The 18153-nt window shown below is 50.0% G+C and overlaps 5 protein-coding genes across 5 annotated transcripts, besides 2 other annotated features; 2 read left to right on the top strand and 3 right to left on the bottom strand.

Moving 5' to 3' along the window:
• Nucleotides 1-4056: 4056 nt before the first annotated feature.
• Nucleotides 4057-4135: a repeat region.
• Nucleotides 4136-4828: 693 nt separating this feature from the next.
• FPSE_09110 (uncharacterized protein) lies at nucleotides 4829-8302 on the top strand (the record flags this gene model as incomplete). The annotated part of the gene is made up of 1 exon (XM_009262227.1): nucleotides 4829-8302. The coding sequence occupies one exon, from the start codon at nucleotides 4829-4831 to the stop codon at nucleotides 8300-8302; it is 3474 nt and encodes a 1157-aa protein (XP_009260502.1).
• Nucleotides 5548-5580: a microsatellite.
• A 956-nt stretch (nucleotides 8303-9258) lies between the features above and the next one.
• FPSE_09109 (uncharacterized protein) lies at nucleotides 9259-11173 on the bottom strand (the record flags this gene model as incomplete). Its single annotated transcript, XM_009262226.1, has 4 exons — nucleotides 9259-9276; nucleotides 9330-9503; nucleotides 9559-10951; nucleotides 11115-11173. The coding sequence occupies 4 exons, from the start codon at nucleotides 11171-11173 to the stop codon at nucleotides 9259-9261; spliced, it is 1644 nt and encodes a 547-aa protein (XP_009260501.1).
• Nucleotides 11174-12379: 1206 nt separating this feature from the next.
• On the top strand, nucleotides 12380-13365 carry FPSE_09108 (uncharacterized protein; the record flags this gene model as incomplete). The annotated part of the gene is made up of 2 exons (XM_009262225.1): nucleotides 12380-12676; nucleotides 12856-13365. The coding sequence occupies 2 exons, from the start codon at nucleotides 12380-12382 to the stop codon at nucleotides 13363-13365; spliced, it is 807 nt and encodes a 268-aa protein (XP_009260500.1).
• A 381-nt stretch (nucleotides 13366-13746) lies between these two features.
• On the bottom strand, nucleotides 13747-15428 carry FPSE_09107 (uncharacterized protein; the record flags this gene model as incomplete). The annotated part of the gene is made up of 3 exons (XM_009262224.1): nucleotides 13747-13820; nucleotides 13872-14223; nucleotides 14274-15428. 3 exons carry the CDS (start codon nucleotides 15426-15428, stop codon nucleotides 13747-13749), a joined length of 1581 nt encoding a protein of 526 aa, XP_009260499.1.
• A 634-nt stretch (nucleotides 15429-16062) lies between these two features.
• Nucleotides 16063-17556, bottom strand: FPSE_09106 (uncharacterized protein; the record flags this gene model as incomplete). Its single annotated transcript, XM_009262223.1, has 5 exons — nucleotides 16063-16220; nucleotides 16277-16839; nucleotides 16890-17235; nucleotides 17290-17433; nucleotides 17535-17556. 5 exons carry the CDS (start codon nucleotides 17554-17556, stop codon nucleotides 16063-16065), a joined length of 1233 nt encoding a protein of 410 aa, XP_009260498.1.
• Nucleotides 17557-18153: the final 597 nt, after the last annotated feature.

The raw sequence follows: 18153 nt of genomic DNA, 5'->3' as shown, positions 1-18153 counted from the left end.
CTTTATGGTTGTTTATTGAGTTATATTATCAAACATTGATAATTACCACAAATCCGAGGTTTCAGGGCAAAGTACAGAATAACCAATATGGATAATACCATACATATTGCAGTCAAAGCGAAGGTTGTCAATAGTCTCAAATTCGTTAAGATGTGGTTGTTGACATTGTTGGTTGTTGGTCCAAATCAGCTTCAGCTCAAAACAATAATGCTGCGGCCTGTCGTCAAGGGACCTGGACAACCAAAAAGTTTCGTGGCTCTTTTTGTGCGAGGGGTTGGATCAGTCCATCCACCACAAATAAATAGAACATCTCTTGGAAGCAACGTGGAAGCGCGCTAACCTCGACACCACACCCTTTCATTCCGCACCACCATGTGCGCTTTCATCCCGTCTTATTATCAGCATCCAATATCTGACCGCCACTGACAATGGCTATCAAAAGGATAGATACCAACTGCTGGCAAACACAGGCAAAGCAAAGGACTCAAGTTGTCTATTCCCCAACCCCAACCGCCCCCTGTTGGTGATCATTTGCTTCCAAGACAATACTCCAGTAGGCGAGATCAAAACCCCGTATCGGGTACCACGAGCCGTGTGAATGACTCGATCCATCATTTCTACATCCTCGTGAGGTTGTCGATGCAGGTGAAACCTGAAAAGAATCACCTTTTCCAATCTCGATAAACAGCACAGCACAGCGCAGAGCCGGCGGCGGGCGAGCGGGCACCAGGAACGGAACCGCAAGCCTTCCCTCATTTAGATATGTTGCATTCGAGAAGCGGTTGGGAATAGCCTCGATGGCGCCAGGCCATGACTGCGACCGCCTTCTGATCAGGGCTAGCGGGTGACTCTGCAGTGATGTGTTTGCAACAGGGGAAGGTCTTGAGTACCATAGTACTGCTGCTGTACTTTATTCAGTATCGATCCCATCCATGTCCTCTCAGATTGTGTTTCATGCATGTACTATGTCCGCACATATGCATGCATTGTATGTAGACTATCACCTTGCCTCCTTGTTCTTGTAACCATACAAACAGACATGAAAGAACCTGTGATGATTATCAAGTGAGATGAGGCTCTTGGCTGATGCAATCCTTTAGCCACTCACCACCAAAGGATGGCACACACACACACGCTTTCTGGTCAAGCCAAAAGTCATCACCACGCGTCTGCTGGTTTTAGGTTTCCCTTTCTCCTCCCAAGAGGGATCCAAGACAATAAATGCAGGCACTTATCCGTCACGGAAGGCTACCGGTCGGTCCCCCGCCCAATCACACCACTCATCCAGATAGAGCCCCTCAAGCAAGGGCACCCTGAACGACAGCCTGGACCAGGTCAAGGGCCTCTCGGGACGCCATCGAGGTTAACCGAATTGAACAGAACGACTAACCTGACCTAACCGACCAAATCTAGGCCGTCTCCAGGTCGATTTGCCTCGATTGCCCTTAATCACCAGGTCAAAGCTGTGAATTGCGATTCTAGCATCGCCCAACTGCTAGATCTAGATCCCGACAAAGGCTTCATTGTGCCCCTTCTCTCTCTCTCATTCAATGACGTTTGTGGCTGTGATGCAAAGATACGCCTCTGCGGAGAACAGACCCTCTTCTTGGGTCTAGAACCTGCGCCAACTTGAAGGCCGTTTGCTCTGGCTGTGATCTGCTGTACCGTGCCGTCCATAGATAGCCATCATGATGGTTTCTTATACGTCTCGGAATCTGCGTGTTTCAGAATGTAAACGGACTTGACCGTTACTGCACCAAGGAATAGTTCAAGCTCTGAAACGCTTAAAAAACAAGAATTCCTGCCGTTATGTCATGACTGTCCACTTTCCCCCTCTCTGACTCTAATGTGATTCGCGTATCGGCATTTGTGCAGCACTGACTTGATTTGGTCACTGCCAGCTTTTTACCTGCTTGTCTCGGATGATATGTTATCATTCATTAATGCGGCCGCATATATCGAATTAGCAGAAGAGCCAGTGTCGACTCACCATGAACGGACAGTATTGCAGGGGTAGAACGAACCTGAGGGGTTTGTACGAATATCGACTCTGAATTGACAAGGTACACCAGAACTGGATTGTGTGTCATGGGGAGTTTTTTTCAATGCCAATACTGTTCCCACTCAAGTTTTGGTCTAAGAAAAGTAACCCTCTGCAGCATAACAGATATCGGCAATTGGGAATTTGTTGCGAAAAGTTTCATCTTGCACTGCCCGCCATCCATCTTACAGATCTGATCTCAATTGTCTAGTTTCTGACGGAGGACTGCACATCCGGCGACTTGGCCACGGCATACTCGAGCCCTACTATTCTGATATGTCACGACCTGAGTTAATAGTTTCGAATCTATCACCACACATGAATGACTCTGTGATTTGTTGTTGCATTGTAACGGGTCTCTACCATGCATGTTCTGAAGCCATAGGCAGATATCGTACGGCAGTTTGTCAATGAGCTCCAATCACCACCAGGCCACATGAGCTCGCACGGCCTTGATGCTGGTGAAGTGGAGGTAGCTCGTACCAGTTGATTATTTCTCTGCCATGAGTCGACACCGATGCAGGCAGGTACTTAAATGTATTCAATACACTCTGCATGTGGGGAAACAAGTGAGACAATAGACGATGTGATACCTGGAAAGAGCGTAGTCTGAGGATCTGATCTTCGGCATCATGATTTTGGTCTGGGATGCTGATGATGATCATTGTCGGCACGACAGTAGCACCAGTTGATCCTGAGGACCCCTGATTTTCCCCTGGGAGTTCTGGTGGGAGGTCCCTTTAGACCCAGACGGCTTGAAGCACCATGGCAAGAGCAGGTCACCCAGTCACTTGGTTAGGCTTGATTTCCAAATCCAAGGGGGGCTCCGCTAATAAACGACGTCAAGCAGATAGACGGTGCACTGACTACGTAGTGGCACGAGACTGAAATAGAGCAAATCGGGTAGGCACATCAATGATCTCCCAGAAAAGAGAGCTGAGTCTGACAATGCTTTGCAGGTAGGTAGGTAGATAAAAGTAGGCCAGACATTCTCTCTGCTGTAGTGACCTTTTTCAGAAGTTTGGATCGAGTCAAGAGATTTAAAGGAGTGGAGCTTGCCTTTGGAACCTATGGGAGGGTTAGCGTTTGATTGTTGATTGACGTACCGTACTGTACCTACATTAATTACCGTCAATCATACTTTTTTGGGATGGATTTCAATTCCCCGAATATCGTCTCTCACCCTCATCGGTCAAGTTCCCGATCTTCCATTCCATTATGGCAAAATCTGGCAAAATGTGTCCCTACGCCGTACAGTAGGAAGCCAGGCCGGTAGGTGCGTACCTGGAGATGAACTGAGTCAATTGAATTGCCGGGGGAGGCGCCTGGAGAAGGAGAATGAGCAACAGGGGAGCGCTGCAACTTGACGTGAGTGCATGTGCGGTATTCGGCCTGGGTAAGCCTGGGTCTGGGAATGCAGCCCTGGCTTTTGGGGCCTACCTGACCCTGGCTACCCTGGCTGCTGGGAGCTGGGAGCCCCCCCCCCTGGCACGAAAGCCCGGGCCTTTTTCTTTCGTGAGGTTGGACAGGGGAAGCCCCCTGCAAGCTTAATGGAAGATCCACCCGGCCACCGCGAGAGACGCACCCTAGTCCCCGGAAGAAAGTGCAGGGGTGCAGATACTGAAGAGAACCTATGGAAGGAAGTTACAGTAGAACAGTTGAACGGTAGCGTACCGGCTCACTCAGTCCAGTGCAAGCCATCAAAGCGCCAAAGGACCGGCCAACCTCTGAAAGGGAGGTCCTCCGCCTGCTAATGCTACTTCCCGTCTTGTACTGTACTGGCTGTGAAGGGAAGGAAGGAAGGTACCATAGACCTGGTTTTAATCGGATTGGTTGGGTGCCACTCAATCAAGCCTCAAGGTTAACAGCCTGCAAGTGCGAACGAAATGAAACTGCCATCCTCATATAGCCCACCACGCCCTTAGATCGTTTTGCTCCTGGTCTTGCTCTAGACGCTCTGTTAATTTCGGTTTTCTTTCTCGCTTCGACTCTTTTACCTCAACTTCCCAGGTTATCTTTTTACCTCCATTACTTCCTCCCCTCCATTTCGCCCTTCCTCCTTTTCCTTCTCCGTATTCTCCTTTCTCCCCACCTCGACGGGGTTTTCTTCTGTACAGCGGACAGCGGACAGTGGGATCGACCACTCTAATAGCCGGAAAGCAAAAAAGAAACGAAGGGTTCCTGCCTATCAGCGAGCGAGCGCAAAAGCGACGAGTCTCATCGCCTTCTTCCAACGACATTCAATCGCTCCATTGAAACTCTTCATCTTACGACACCCACAGCAAGAAAAAGCAATTCCATTCTTTCAAAGGTCTGGGTGGTACGACTGCAGCATCTTCATTCATCCGTCCATTTTCGTGCAGTGAGTGGCAATCCAGGGCCGGCATCACATCGCTCCTGGCTAAAAAGCAAAAAGCAGAAACATCGGCAGCCGACGTGTCGCATATCGCAAAACATCGCAAGCGAATTCAAACAAATATAAGCCAACTTCTCCCGGATACCCGCACATTGTGTCTCTTCGCTCTTCTCTCACGACACATCTTGTTTCCTCTTTCCTTTGATTGGCCCCGAGCTCAAACTCACATTTGCCAATCGACACTCAATTGTGAACTCGATTTACCGCTCTGAAACATTCCGAAATCGCATGGATCCCCCGCCAACTATCTTATAACTTAAGCCAACTGTGACCAGCAATTCCTGGCCGTTGAACCACCAAGAATCGATCAACAAGTGCTCACTTTGCACCATTGGTTATAGGACACCCTGCTGAAAAGGTGTCGCAACTAAATGTTTCGTCGCTTGCGCAGAAACCAGAATCACGATACTGCATCAGTGAAAACGCGGGACGAGGATAGAGCACTTGCCGTAAACCTTCGAGAATTTGGCTTGTCTGGCTCCCGCGCCTCCAAATCCAGCAGTCGAAGACCCCAAACTGGCTCAGATTCTAGACCATTTACCGAAACACAGTCTATCAATTCTAAATCCCTCCGTGGGCAAGACTCAGTCTCCTCCACTGGTTCAGTACACTCAGGACTCAGCAACAACTCGCGTCGAGTCGGTGGTATCGACAACAACGTCATGTCCTCAAACGCCGATCGAAGTCGCTCGAGGCGAGAGCGCACCTTTGTGGGCAGCGAGTGTGCAGTATGTGAAGAGCCCCTCGAGCACACCCTGCGAGGCGAGCGCATCCTGCAATTCTCTTGCACACACGTCTCTCACGAGGCCTGCTTTTACGAGTTTATCCGCGAGTTCGAGTCACAATATTGCCCAACATGTGATGCACCCTTGCATTTGGATACTAGCAGAGGTGGAAACGTTATTGACATCGGTAGGCCGGCAATCTTGGGACAGTTGGATAGCACACTAACAACGAGTCAAGAAAAAATCAGCAACATGGTGCGATCAGTTGGCACAGACTCGAGGTCTGCTATGACACCTACACCAACCCCATGGGAGTCTCACACAGCCCGCGCACCTAGCGTTGATAGCAACCAGAGGCGCCCCTCGCAGCAGCAGCAACAGCAACAACAGCAGCAGCATGCTGGTGGACGCGATAGTGTACCTCGAGGCAGCATGAGAGATAGCCGTGAAGCACCACCGTCGGATCGCTATGGACCTTCACGACATGCTCGAAGTGACAGCGAGGCTACTGGAGTGGCTTCATCTGGAGGATACCCAGAGACGACACAGAGCGGGCCTGCCAGGCGCCATGATTATGATGTCCAGGCCATGGAAACCACACCAACCAGCCCACGACCAATCACACGCAACCCGATACCTGCACCGATTGTTACCGTCCGTTCAGAATTCCCGACACTCAGCAGGTCGCGTCAACAACAGACGCTCACCTGTCTGGTTACTGTCGAGGTGCCTGATAACAAGTGGAGGCCAGACCCCGAGGACCTCGGAGCTCCAGCTCCTCAACCTCCTGTCCCCAACCGTGCTGAAGAGGCGTACGGCCGCCCACCATCGCCTGCCCGTAGTGCGCCTCGGTTCTACCCTTACGAGTCCACCGACGCTCTAGAGGAGATGACAGATAGTCTCCGCAACCGTGTTGACAACTGGCATGGGCTGGACTTTAGCAGATTCGGAAAACTAAGACTTTATGGCACCCTTAGAGTGGGTAAAGATAAAGTCTCGTGGCAAGAATTGGAGTGTTTTCTCTTCGCCGAGATGCTCATTTGCGTGAAGGAGAAGAAGATTCCTCAATCGCAGCAGTGGGACGAGAACGGACAACCACGCAAGACGACCCGATGCACCCTCAAGGGCTCAATTCTTATTAAGAAGCACTTGAATGAGGTATCGGAGACAGGAAACATTGACGAGAACATTCTTACACTGAGTCTCTCCGTTGTTGAACTGCCTCAGTTCCACCTCCGTTTTGAGAACCGAAACCAACTCAAGCTGTGGCAACAAGCTCTTCTTGACCTCAATGCTGTTGAGACGTCTCCCGTCCGCAGTCCCGAATATGACCGTGGTGAGTCGGAAACGGATGAAGAGCTCGACTGGCAACGCTCTCGTCCGCAGAGAGTCTCGTCCGTGGCATCGTCCTGGAACGGTGCGAGATCAACCACAACAGCCCCCACTGATTACACCAACTTTCCCCGAAGCCCCGCCATGTCAAAGTCTGTTCATGTCCCCATCGATGTCGTCGTTGTTGTCCCCATCTCTTCCTCTATGCAGGGCGTTAAGATCAACCTGGTCCGAGATGCGCTCAAGTTTATGGTCAACACACTTGGCGAACGCGATCGCATGGGCTTGGTTACATTCGGTTCAGGCGGCGGTGGTGTGCCTATTGTTGGCATGACTACCAAGGCTTGGCCTGGCTGGAGCAACATTTTGACCTCTATCAAGCCTGTTGGTCAAAAGAGTCACCGTGCTGATGTTGTTGAGGGCGCCAACGTCGCAATGGATCTCCTCATGCAAAGAAAATACAACAACCCCATTGCGTCCATCATGCTGATCAGCGATGCGTCCACCTCTGACGCTGACAGTGTCGACTTTGTCGTTTCTCGAGCGGAAGCCGCTAAAATCACCATCCACTCCTTTGGCCTTGGAATGACCCACAAGCCCGATACCATGATTGAGCTGTCAACGAGAACCAAGGCTTCCTACACTTATGTCAAGGATTGGATGATGCTCCGAGAATGTCTCGCTGGATGTCTGGGAAGCATGCAGACTTTGTCCCACCAGAATGTCAAGCTTAAGCTTAGACTTCCTGAGGGATCACCTGCCAAGTTCCACAAGATCAGCGGCGCCCTGCAAATAACCAAGCGAGCCACAGGCCGAGATGCAGAGGCGTCTCTTGGCGATCTGCGGTTTGGTGACAAGCGGGATGTTCTCGTCCAACTGGTCATTTTGCCCGATAACACTTCCCAAGAGCAACTTCCTCAGGATCCTTGGGACAACATTGTCTCGGGTCTCGAGGCCCTGGGCGGTCCTATGGACAATGACAACGAGAGGACTCTATCTGTCGAGGAGGTCCCCTTGATTCAAGCAGATCTCAGCTGGGGAGATATTCTACGTGAGGGTACCGTCACCCACATGCCTCGACCATCTCTTCTGGCCATCACGATGCTTCCAGTTAGCGGAAGCTCCAAGAAGCCATGGCAGAACTCGCCCCCTATTCCTCCCCACCCCAGTATTGTGCAGAGGCGAATGGAGCTCCTCACTTCTGATATGCTCACTCGCGCCCTCACTTTGGTAAGCCGCGGTCAGCATGATCGTGCGCATACTCTCCTGAACGAGACTAGATCGATCCTGAAGGGTCTGGGCAAGGGCGGGCTTCCTCCCATCCCTCCCCCAGGCAAGTCCAACCCGTCAGCCCCATCAACTCCCCACCCCGGGAATGATGCTTCACCAGGACTATCACCCACTCCTGATCGCAGGCGAAGCCCTTCGCCTCCAGCTTCGGCAATCTCTGGCACCAATGGCCCTCCATCCTCGCAACTGGCTCGCAGCCGCTCAACTGACGGCCTCGGTCTCAGTGCTGGAATTGATGCCAACACTGTGGCTGCCCTCGATGCTGAGCTCGAGAGCAGCCTTGAATGGATCAACCATCCTGCTGTGTTTAGCCGCGATAGCCGCAAAGCTGTCCTGCAGGCCATTGGTGTCATCAGCTCCCAACGTGCCTTCACCTATCGCACACCTATCGAGGGGCTTTGGGCGTGCCGCGTTAGCGGTGTAAAGAATCTCACAGAGAAGAGTAGAGAGTGGCGCGAAGATGGAGGTGGCGAGGGCGGAATCACTGAAGAGTCCTAGTCTTCTCTACTCCATGCTTAATCATTCTTCTTCCAAAACACCATTACGACAAGAATGACCATTTGGTTTCTATTTTCATCTTTACTCACGACCCGTCACGACCCAAAACACCTACGCATTTCCACACTTATCTATTCGCAAATACATTTGCTACTTCTTTTCTGCTGTTGGTAAGAGATACCAGCATTGTCTCTTTCGACTTATCTCTGGAATTGTTCGATACCCCTTGAATCTACCAACTATCTGGCGCAAATCCTACTTTGCACTATTTCTGTTTACTCGCTTTGCATTGCCTTGCGTTATTCGAGCCACTTTGGACTCATTAATATCGAGCAATCATAGCTGTAACAAATTCTCAGCCATACTGCTTTGACGATGTTTTCGTGGTCTTGCCACTCGGGGGAATGGGAACAAAAGAAAAGGCTTGGGATATGTCGGTTACGTTTCTTTAGGCTCCGTTGTATGATGGAGAGTCTTGTCTTGGACAGTTTGCACTGTCTTTTATATACTTCTTGTTTGGGAATATAGGTACTGGCCGATGTACATAGCACATAACTGCACGCGCGAAAGAGCTTTACGAATTCAATGCATGAGCCCACTCAAACCTTGTATTGATTACGATGCCTGTTTTAGTACGTGATGCCCTTGACGATATGTGCTTGCATGTATAAGTAGACTGGATTGAAGTGACCGAAATCACCCACGACTGTGTGTACCCGGCCGTTTTGATATGGAGCGAGTACGAGTTTTCGATTGTGATATTAACCCTCAGAGGATTGTTATCTAAATAGAGGGTATAGTACAATCTATACAAGACTATCTGGCTTGCATAATTATATGTGCACATGTTTTGACTCCTATCTGCGAGGATATCTCTATAGTCATGATACTGTGTGGTCATCCCACACATCGTACTCTCTGCCCACTTCATCCTTTTTAAACGTAGCATTATCCATTTAGTCCTCGTCCCAGTTCTGTAGTTATCAGTTAGATAGGGCCCGTCACGGTAGGAAGAAGAGTAACATACAGGGTTGGGAGCTGGGGGCTTTGGTCCACCGGCTTGTCGCGCCACGATGATCTGGTCAACGGACAGGACTGTGCGAGCGGCCTCGGTGGCAAGCTTAATAGCCCACTGCTTGGAGATGAGAAGATCGAGGATTCCCTCGTCCTTAGCATCAAGAAGACCAGTGTTGTCATCGTTCTGATACTAGTGTTAGCAAGGTCTGCACGGATTATGACTTGGGATTCAAACAAACCTCAATATCAATACCAGTGTCCCACCGGTCACTGTTGGCATGGGCAGCGTACAGTCGGCTCAGAACTTCAGTGGCATCAAGACCAGCGCTCTCTGCGATAGTACGGGGCACGACCTCGAAAGCCTCACCGAACTTCTTGATGGCATATTGGCTGAGACCAGGGGTCTTCTCACCGTAAGCCTGTATTCTCTCGACGAGCTCAACTTCTGTGGCACCAGCACCAGGGACCAATCGAGGGTCGCGGGTAATGGCCTTAACAACGTTGACACCATCGTCGACAGCACGCTCAATATCGTCAAGGTGGTTCTGGGTAGCACCTCGGAGAACCAGGGTGGCTGTTCGGGTGACCTCATCCTCCTGACGGAAGACTGTGACTCGGTCACCACCAATCTCGAGAGTCTCGACAACGTCGATGCTGCCCATCTCATCCGGCATAGGGGCTCCTAACCGCGCCAGAGGGGTGGCGCCGACGACACGGCAGACTCTTCGAAGCTCGAACTTGCTAAGGATTCGGATGCACAGAATGCCAAAGCGGTTAAGGTAGTGCATGGCCAGGTCACCGACTCGCTCTCCGCAGATGACGACACGGAGGCCGGAGTCGTAGAGCTCCTTGATGGAGGTCTCGAGTTGAGACTCCTCGCCCTTTGTGAAATCCATCATCTCCTTGGCGTTGTGCAGAAGAACAGTTCCCTTGGTCTCAGTTTGTCCAGCATCGATAGGGCAAGTGAAGACACCGACCTTGGCGTGGCTGGCCTTCTTGATTGAACCATCGGGCTCCTTGGGGAAGACCATGCCCTTCACGACCTTACTCTGCTCCAGGCTTCCACCCATGATCTTGACGACACGGATGTTGTCGACGTTGAAGTTGGCGGGGTTCTTGGGGAGGACTGTGAGGACAGCTTCAGCAACAAGATCGGCAAGGAAAGCCTCGTTTCCGTTTTGCTTGCTGGCAATGACGGTGCTGATGGCCTTGCTGAGCTCCTCCTGATCGCGCATATCCTCAACCTTATCGACAGATAGCTCCTCAAGGGTCTCGAGAGCGAACTTTTGTGCCTTTTCGTAACCGATGACGATATCTGATGTCTTGAGACCCATGCGTAGCAAGTCCTCAGCCTTTCGGAGCAGCTCGCCAGCAAGGACGATAACAAGGTTGGTGGCATCACCCATCTCGGCTTCTTGTTGCTGACTGGCCATGACAAGGAGCTTGGCGGCGGGGTGAACGACTTCGAGTTCTCGGAGGATGGTAGCAGCGTCGGAGGTAAGAATCATCTTTTGCAGATGGTTGATAACGACCTTGTTGCGGCCATAGGGGCCAAGAGAGGTCTGGACGGTGGACGCAATTGCCCTGCAGGCGTCGATGTTGCGGAGGACGGCACCATCTTCAGAGTCGTAGCTGTAGAGAGGAAAAGATAGTTGTCAGTTTGGTGTGTGTAAAGAAGGCTGTGGTTATGAAAGTGTGATACGGGGAGAGACACATAAAGAGGCGGGGAGCTGCCAGCACAAGCAGAAGTAGCAACATAAGGAGGGGAGCAAAGGCAAGACAAGACACCACTTACTTGTTATAACCCTGCTTGAAGAGGCCCGCGTTGGGGGCGTTGGGGATATTGAGAGACATATTGAATACCACTGCGCTCTCGAAATGTGGTTGTATTCGAGTCGTCGCAAGGAGTGGGTGTCTTTGGTTGAAAGATGAGGTTGATGCTCCTGATAGATAGATTTCGCCCACTAGCTTCAGTGTCCCACCACAAAAACTTCCACAGGCAGGTGTGGGCGGTCGGATTAGTGGGTAGGTACGTACCCGGCTGCCTGGACCGCCTTATTGTTTCTTGGATCTCGACCTCAGGAAGTTAGGGGCCATGTAAAAAGTGACATTACTTCATCAGTATAAGAATCTAAGAGCTAGGGAACTTCAGATATCTGTACCAGGTACTATCGAGTCCATCGTTTTCAAGACCAGCTAAAATTATTGAGTGACACTTCTTCACAACAAGTCCAGAGGTAGCCTTGCTCAATATTTTGAGGGGCACCTTTCCAGGGTCCATCTGCCCAATCAATCACCAACGCCACAAACCCCTTACAGCCTTGCAGTGGTGGCTTGTGGCTGCCAACCTGACACGACCCAGGTCGGTGCGATCCACGAAGCTACCAAGGTTCTGTTGGTGACAGGCACCTATCGCTAGAGCCTCCCCCAAGCGACGGGCGCGGCTCCTGTCGCGATGGCTGATTAACGCGGGCTTTAACCTCAGACATCCGTAGGTTGCATCTCATCTCATTTTATCCAATCCCAACACTTGCCGCCGGCTGCATAAGTAGCTTTGTTGTTCTTGCGACACTTATTTTGTTTTATTACATTTAACTTTCTATCTTTGCGACTATATAAACCATATTCCCATTAGTAGTCGCTACAACGAGGCATCTGACGATTCAGTCACGGCGGTCGACCTGCGCACGTCAACAATCACGCCAACTTTATTATCGATCAATACCTGGGTCTCAGCCCAAAAATTGTTTTTGTTGAAGAAAATCCACTGCAAATAGCATCAATCATGCCAGGTAAGTTTGTGGCTATCAATGACAATCAATGCCAGTGTCAGTGTTCTTAGATGGGATGGATCGTGGTGGGTTCCTTCTGTTGGTATGGCTTGCTGCAGCTGCAGCTACAACTTCGACGCCTACGATTAAAGTCTGAAGCACATCCCTTGCACCACCACCACCACCAACACACAATCTTCACGCGCTTTCTTCTTTGTCGCGCACATCGCCTTCAGCCTCAGCGTTAACCTCTTCATTGCTGCCGCTTCCAAAATATCAACCGTCCATCATGACCATAACTATCAAACGCAAGGCACCCTCGGCTGACCCGCCTCCTCGTTCAACAGCAATCCCTTCAACTCTTCCTCCGTCCGTCGAGGAAGCCTATCGACGAAAATGCGTCCAGCTCAAGAACCGCACAAACGAGGTCGAAGAGGCCAACGATGCCGCTCGTCTTCGCCTCGCGCGCATAAAACGCCAGGTCGAGAAGATGCGAGTAGAGCGCGCCTTCTTGCTTGAACAACTCGCGAAGCGCACAAGCGCAAACGTCGAAGACTCTGATGGCAGCCCTAGTCCCCCTCCTACAGTATGTATACCCCCATTTCCTGACCACATCGCCCCCTCCCACTACGCCTGGCAATGCTTCTATCCCGGCCTGCCGCGCCTCTCTCCTTCACGGCGCCCGGTTCAATGTTGATGCTTTTGCGCTTGGATTAGGACTACCAATTCAGTACACCCAGTGAGTTAGCTGCTAACCACCAGAAGCCAAAAGATAAGCCTCTGCGTACGAAGCGAGGCCATCGAAAGTCTATGATGCCCGATGCCGACGCAAAGACATCAGCTGGTGCATCGTTTGCCAACGCTGCTGGCTCTCCTACATCCGATACATTCTCGCACCCACCCGAAAGCCAGTCAAAGCAAGAGCATGCCAATGGTGTCTCTGCGAATGATGACAAGAAACCTGCCAGCGCTTTCTGGCTATTCTGTGAGGACAAACGGCCCGATGTTGAAAATAAGGACAAGGACGGCGACGGAAACATGAACGTCGATGATGAACTAGCTCAACTCTGGAAAGAACTCCCTGATAATGACAAGGAAGAATACGAGGCGAGATTTGAAGAGATCAAGAGCGCCGAAGCAAAGAAGACCCCTGTGCCTGACAAGAAGGAAGACAAGCCCACCGAAGACAAGCCTGCAGCCGTTGACGAGGATGTCGAGATGGGCGATGACACCGAGGACCAGGATACTCAGGCTGGCGAGAAGGCAGAGGAATGAACAGCACGAAATGTATTTGTCTAAGGGGGCGTTTTGGTGGGTATACAATTTCCTAGGTCCCAGGTCATGGCAAGGACCATTGATTGTAATGTACTAGTTTTATGGTGGTCTTTTCGCATCAAAAGAAGAGACAGCCAGTTCTGACAAAGGATCAACAGCATAGAATTCAAGTAAGAAACAACTTCTTCGCGCGTTTGAATCTTGCTGCGAAGCTCGTCTATCTAATACTTTGAATATTTTGCACCAATACTCCCAGTCCCTTACGATTTGCCTGGGTCTAAATTCCCATATCAAACTGAAATGCAGAAGCTCAACATTACCAAACTACTAACGCTTAAATAAAATAGGTGAAAGGAGGAAATGGCTTGGATGGGTAGAGACTTATTCTCCAACGTATAAATCCACTACAATGTTAACAGCGGCAACGAGAATCTCGGCTGCGATCAGCACAATTACTAAGGATGTGGTTAGCTAGGCCAATTCAAACAGGGGCACTGAGAACTTACCGATCCATTCAAGTTTCTCGCCGTGACCATGACTTAGCTCTCCCTTTAGAACGGCCAACAAATCTGCTATAACATCGAGTCGTTCTGTCAAGAGACCGACACGCTGGTCCATCTCTAGATAACTTCTGACTGCTTGGTAGACGGGCTCCAGCTGTGGCTCTACCCAGAAGAGCTCGGGCGTGTCGAGAACCGAGCCATTGAGATGGATATTGATACGTAGAATAAACAGCTCTCCGATCTGCATATTAATCTGCGACCTACTAAGCGCGATCTTTCCTGTCGTGGCTATTTGCGTGGGGATATCTTTGCATGTATCGACTGTTGATGCAATCAACTCTTCAAAAAGTGAAGTCTGAGATGGTTAGCATATCTGACACAGTCCAGAATGACAAATTCACAAACCTTGACACTTTGCGCTAAAGCATGGGAAATAGCCAGCTTTGTCATGTAATTGTTCTTGTCGCGAAGGGTAATGAAATCGTTGTAAATACGAGCCTGGTAGTCCTTGGTGTAATAGAAGTTGAACAGCTCTGTCTCGACGTCATCAGGCGCAAGTTTCTCAGTCTCAAATTTGGCAATCTCTTTGAGGAATCGAGCCTCTTGGGCTTCAGACATTCCCCATATTACCACCACACCGTAATCAAACAAGAACACCTCGGGCGTGTGCACTTGTATATCAAAGTCGGGGTTGGTCTCGCTTATCGAGTCGTGATCTTCCACTGCTGAACCTATCAGGTCCGAACTCTCAATGCGAGAGCCATTGCCATTGCCGTTGGCACTGTCGTGGCCATGTGCGTGGCCGTTGTGTTCATGGGCCTCCGAGTCGGTCTCCTCTGATTGCATGTCGGCTCTTTGCTGCGCGACATCAATGGCGTCACCTCCAGTCGAGTGTCGTCGCTCGTAATTTTGAACAGGATCGCGACCGCGCACGCTTTTTGATGCATAGTTATACGGTGTGTATATACATTCATCAATCAGCTTCGGGACGGCACCTCGGGTCTTTCCGCGTCCTTTCAAGAATCTCATGAGAGCCTCCATCTCGTATCTGTTTGCAGTACAATATGCGGTGACACGCGGTAGGCGGTCACGGTCCGCTTTTCCTAGTTTGGCAGCATCTCTACGCGCAGCTGGGTCTTTGATGCGTGTGTACTGAGAATAAACATCCCTTCCGCTCTCTTCGTCTTCCGGGTCGTCCAGGTCAGGATTGGGAAGCAGCTTAAGCTTTTCCGTTTTCTTCGTACTGCGCTGAGGGCCAATCTTGGGGCCAAAGGCCAGGTGTGCTACCGCAGGGACCGAACCCTGACTGTTCCGCCTTCTTAGCTTGTTGTTGAGAGCTGCGAGCATGGGAGGACCGGCAGCGACGCCGCTGGCAGAGCCAACAGCATGATGTCCAGGAGCTCGTTGGAATTGTTGTTGTCGGCCGGGTTCAAAGGTTTTTGTAACAGGATTGTCGCTAAAAGTGACGGATCGAGTTCCCTTGGGGCGATGTTCTGTGGTTGGGAGTAGAGGCGACGACTCGTTGGGTGCAGCGTCTGATGAAGTAGTGTGGGAATCCATTTCGAATTATCAAGCTGGCGAAGCTTTGAAGTGATGAGGTCAGGAAAAATCAGAAGATAATTAGACCGAGTACAATGCAGTTGCAGTTGTGCGCATCACTCGTATAGAGAGTCAGGAATCTATAATTAGGAACAATTCCAAAATCGCGGTCGAGATGGCGATCAAAGGTTAATTACTGTTGTTGTGTTGAGGTGAAGAGCCTTTCTAGAGTCGCAGTCTAGGTTGGATTAATGGAAACTCAAACTAACGCAAGACGCCAATGATGTCAGGCTCAAATTCATTTCCGCGTCGACAGCAACGGTCCACTTTCATGGGTCGCACGAGCTTCCAGCGGGGCGTAGATGAACCACTAAAGCGGCCTAGAACCTGCTGCAAGCAACGAACATGCCTGGAAGATGTTCTTTGACAGGGCTTATAGTATATGAGTAAATCATGAGGCTTCGATCATCGATGCATGATACGATATGTAAACATTGAGTGAAAACAGCATTTCTCATTGTTTTTCTCATCTTGTAGCCTATATATAAAGCTACTATATAGTAATAACCCCAATGCCAAGATTGTGTAACCCTCATCGTATCATTCATTACATCACTTCCATGTATCAATTGCCAAGTACTTTGCGTCCAGAAATTTAAACATCAATGGTCTTGACGTCTAACTTGAGACCCGACTTATCAAGCCGGTCAATTAGGCCTTGGCCCAAGCAAGCAGGCGTATAAGATCCTCCATCAAGTTCAACGTCGTCTTCGAGGATTGTCGCAGCAATCTCACTCAGGAGGACAGCAGTTACTGAGAACACATATTAGCAAAACTGAGAATATTCACAAACAACAAGTTCAACTCACACAAGTACATGCCTCCATGGTGCCACATGCGACCAAAAGCCGCTTTGGTGGCCTGTTTCTCAGAGTCAGGATACGCGATGCCACGGTACTCGACATAGTCTTTGGCAGTATCCTCGCTGCTGGCGCCCTGTCCAGGCTGAACGACACGCTTCTTGAGAAACTCTCTTAATGGAGCAACTGATACGAGCAAAACGCCACCAATAATTAAGAGCCAGTGAATAAAGATTCCATGGAGCCAGTTGCGAGCTTTCATACGCTCTTGCCAGACGAAATTGGGGCCATAGAACTCTTCTTTTCGCGATGGCGTCTCAGACAGCAGACCCCAAGTACGCTCAACGACTGCGACATCGGTCGTGCCCGCTATGGATGTAGTCAAGAGCCCCAAGTTCGATACGCTCCTAACACCCAATATCATTTCGAGGATGGTGCTTTTGGGCCTGGTGGGCTCTTTATGCGGAATAGGCGACTGAGCATATGGGCTACTGGCGTCTTTCATCTCCTTGAGCGTAAAGACATCCCAAATGTTTAAAGCGGTAGCAAGAGTGCCGCCAGAAGGTGCTGATCTGTGATTGAGTTAGCTGTGTCGAGCTAACATCATTGAGAGTACACAAACTTGACATCGTGAAGGGATACTGTCACGTCTTTTGTCTGAGAGCCCAGCTCAGTACGAAGTGTTTTGGCCAGCGCCCATGTAATGAGGTCGGCGGGAGCTGACTCGATTCCAGCTTGTGGAATGAGGATGGCGCCCGTCTTCTTGGCCGTTGCTTCATACTTCTTTATCATCTTATGAACCCAGGCAGCTTCACCGGTGACATCTACATAGTGAGTACCTTCTTCAGCACAAGCCTTGTAAGCATGTTCACCATAAAGACTGTATGGTCCGACGGTAGTAAGTAGAACACGGGTCTTCTTTGCGAGGGCGCTTAGATCGGCATCGTTCAGGTTGGCAATCTCAATGGCTGCAGAGTTCGTGTTGTCAGTTCATCTTCTTACAACGTAAGTATATTTCCTACCAGGTTGGAGTCGATCAGAGTTGAGCTTCTTGCAGTCTTCGACAAGAGCATTCAACTTGGACTCGTTGCGACCTGCCACCGCCCATTTGAGGTCGGTTGGTAGATGTGTCGTAATGTACTCAGCTGTGAGCTTTCCAGTATAACCTTTTAATGGAGATTTAATTAGAAATGGTTCTATACTGCTAGGTCTCAGACCGCAATTCAAAACTTGCCGGTAGCTCCGAAGACGACAATGTCGTACTGACGACCATGATCTTTAAGTGGCATCTTGAAATGAGTCTAGAGAAGTACAAGAGATGCAATTGGTAGAACTTGAGTAACAACACGGTCAAAGCAACTCGGGAGAACTTGTGTAAAGGTTGAGAAGATGTAGCTCAATGTTAAGTTTGGGAAAGTCACTAGTGTTGAGACATTCTACATCACATATCATTGACGCTGGGTACGGATATAGTGTACCTTTACGATTCCCAATCAAGTCGTGAGACGGTGACTGGCTACAGGGATCCTTGCATGCACATCTCGCTCGGCCCTTGCCATCAGCATCTTATTTCGATGTACAAACAGCCTCGGCATTTCCGTAGAAGACACTTCAACACTTGACCGCTGGCAAGGCAAGAAACGAAATTGGCCAGTCAGTTGGCAGCGTTTCACATCGATCTTTACTCATATGGTTGCTGTAAATAGTCTTTTTTTATTAATTGGCAGATTGCTGTCTCACTCTGTGGAAACGAGTCGACAATCATCCAAATTGTATCATTTCGTAGTAATGAGAATGTCCTCTGGTAGACAAAACTTGACAAAGCGGCTCAAGCTGATCAACAATCGTGGTGATGCTTACTACTCGTTATCTTATCACATGAATCG

Source organism: Fusarium pseudograminearum, chromosome 4, assembly GCF_000303195.2.
Source record: "Fusarium pseudograminearum CS3096 chromosome 4, whole genome shotgun sequence".
NCBI classification, from domain to species: Eukaryota; Fungi; Ascomycota; class Sordariomycetes; order Hypocreales; family Nectriaceae; genus Fusarium; species Fusarium pseudograminearum.
This window is presented reverse-complemented; position numbering and strand designations above follow the sequence as displayed.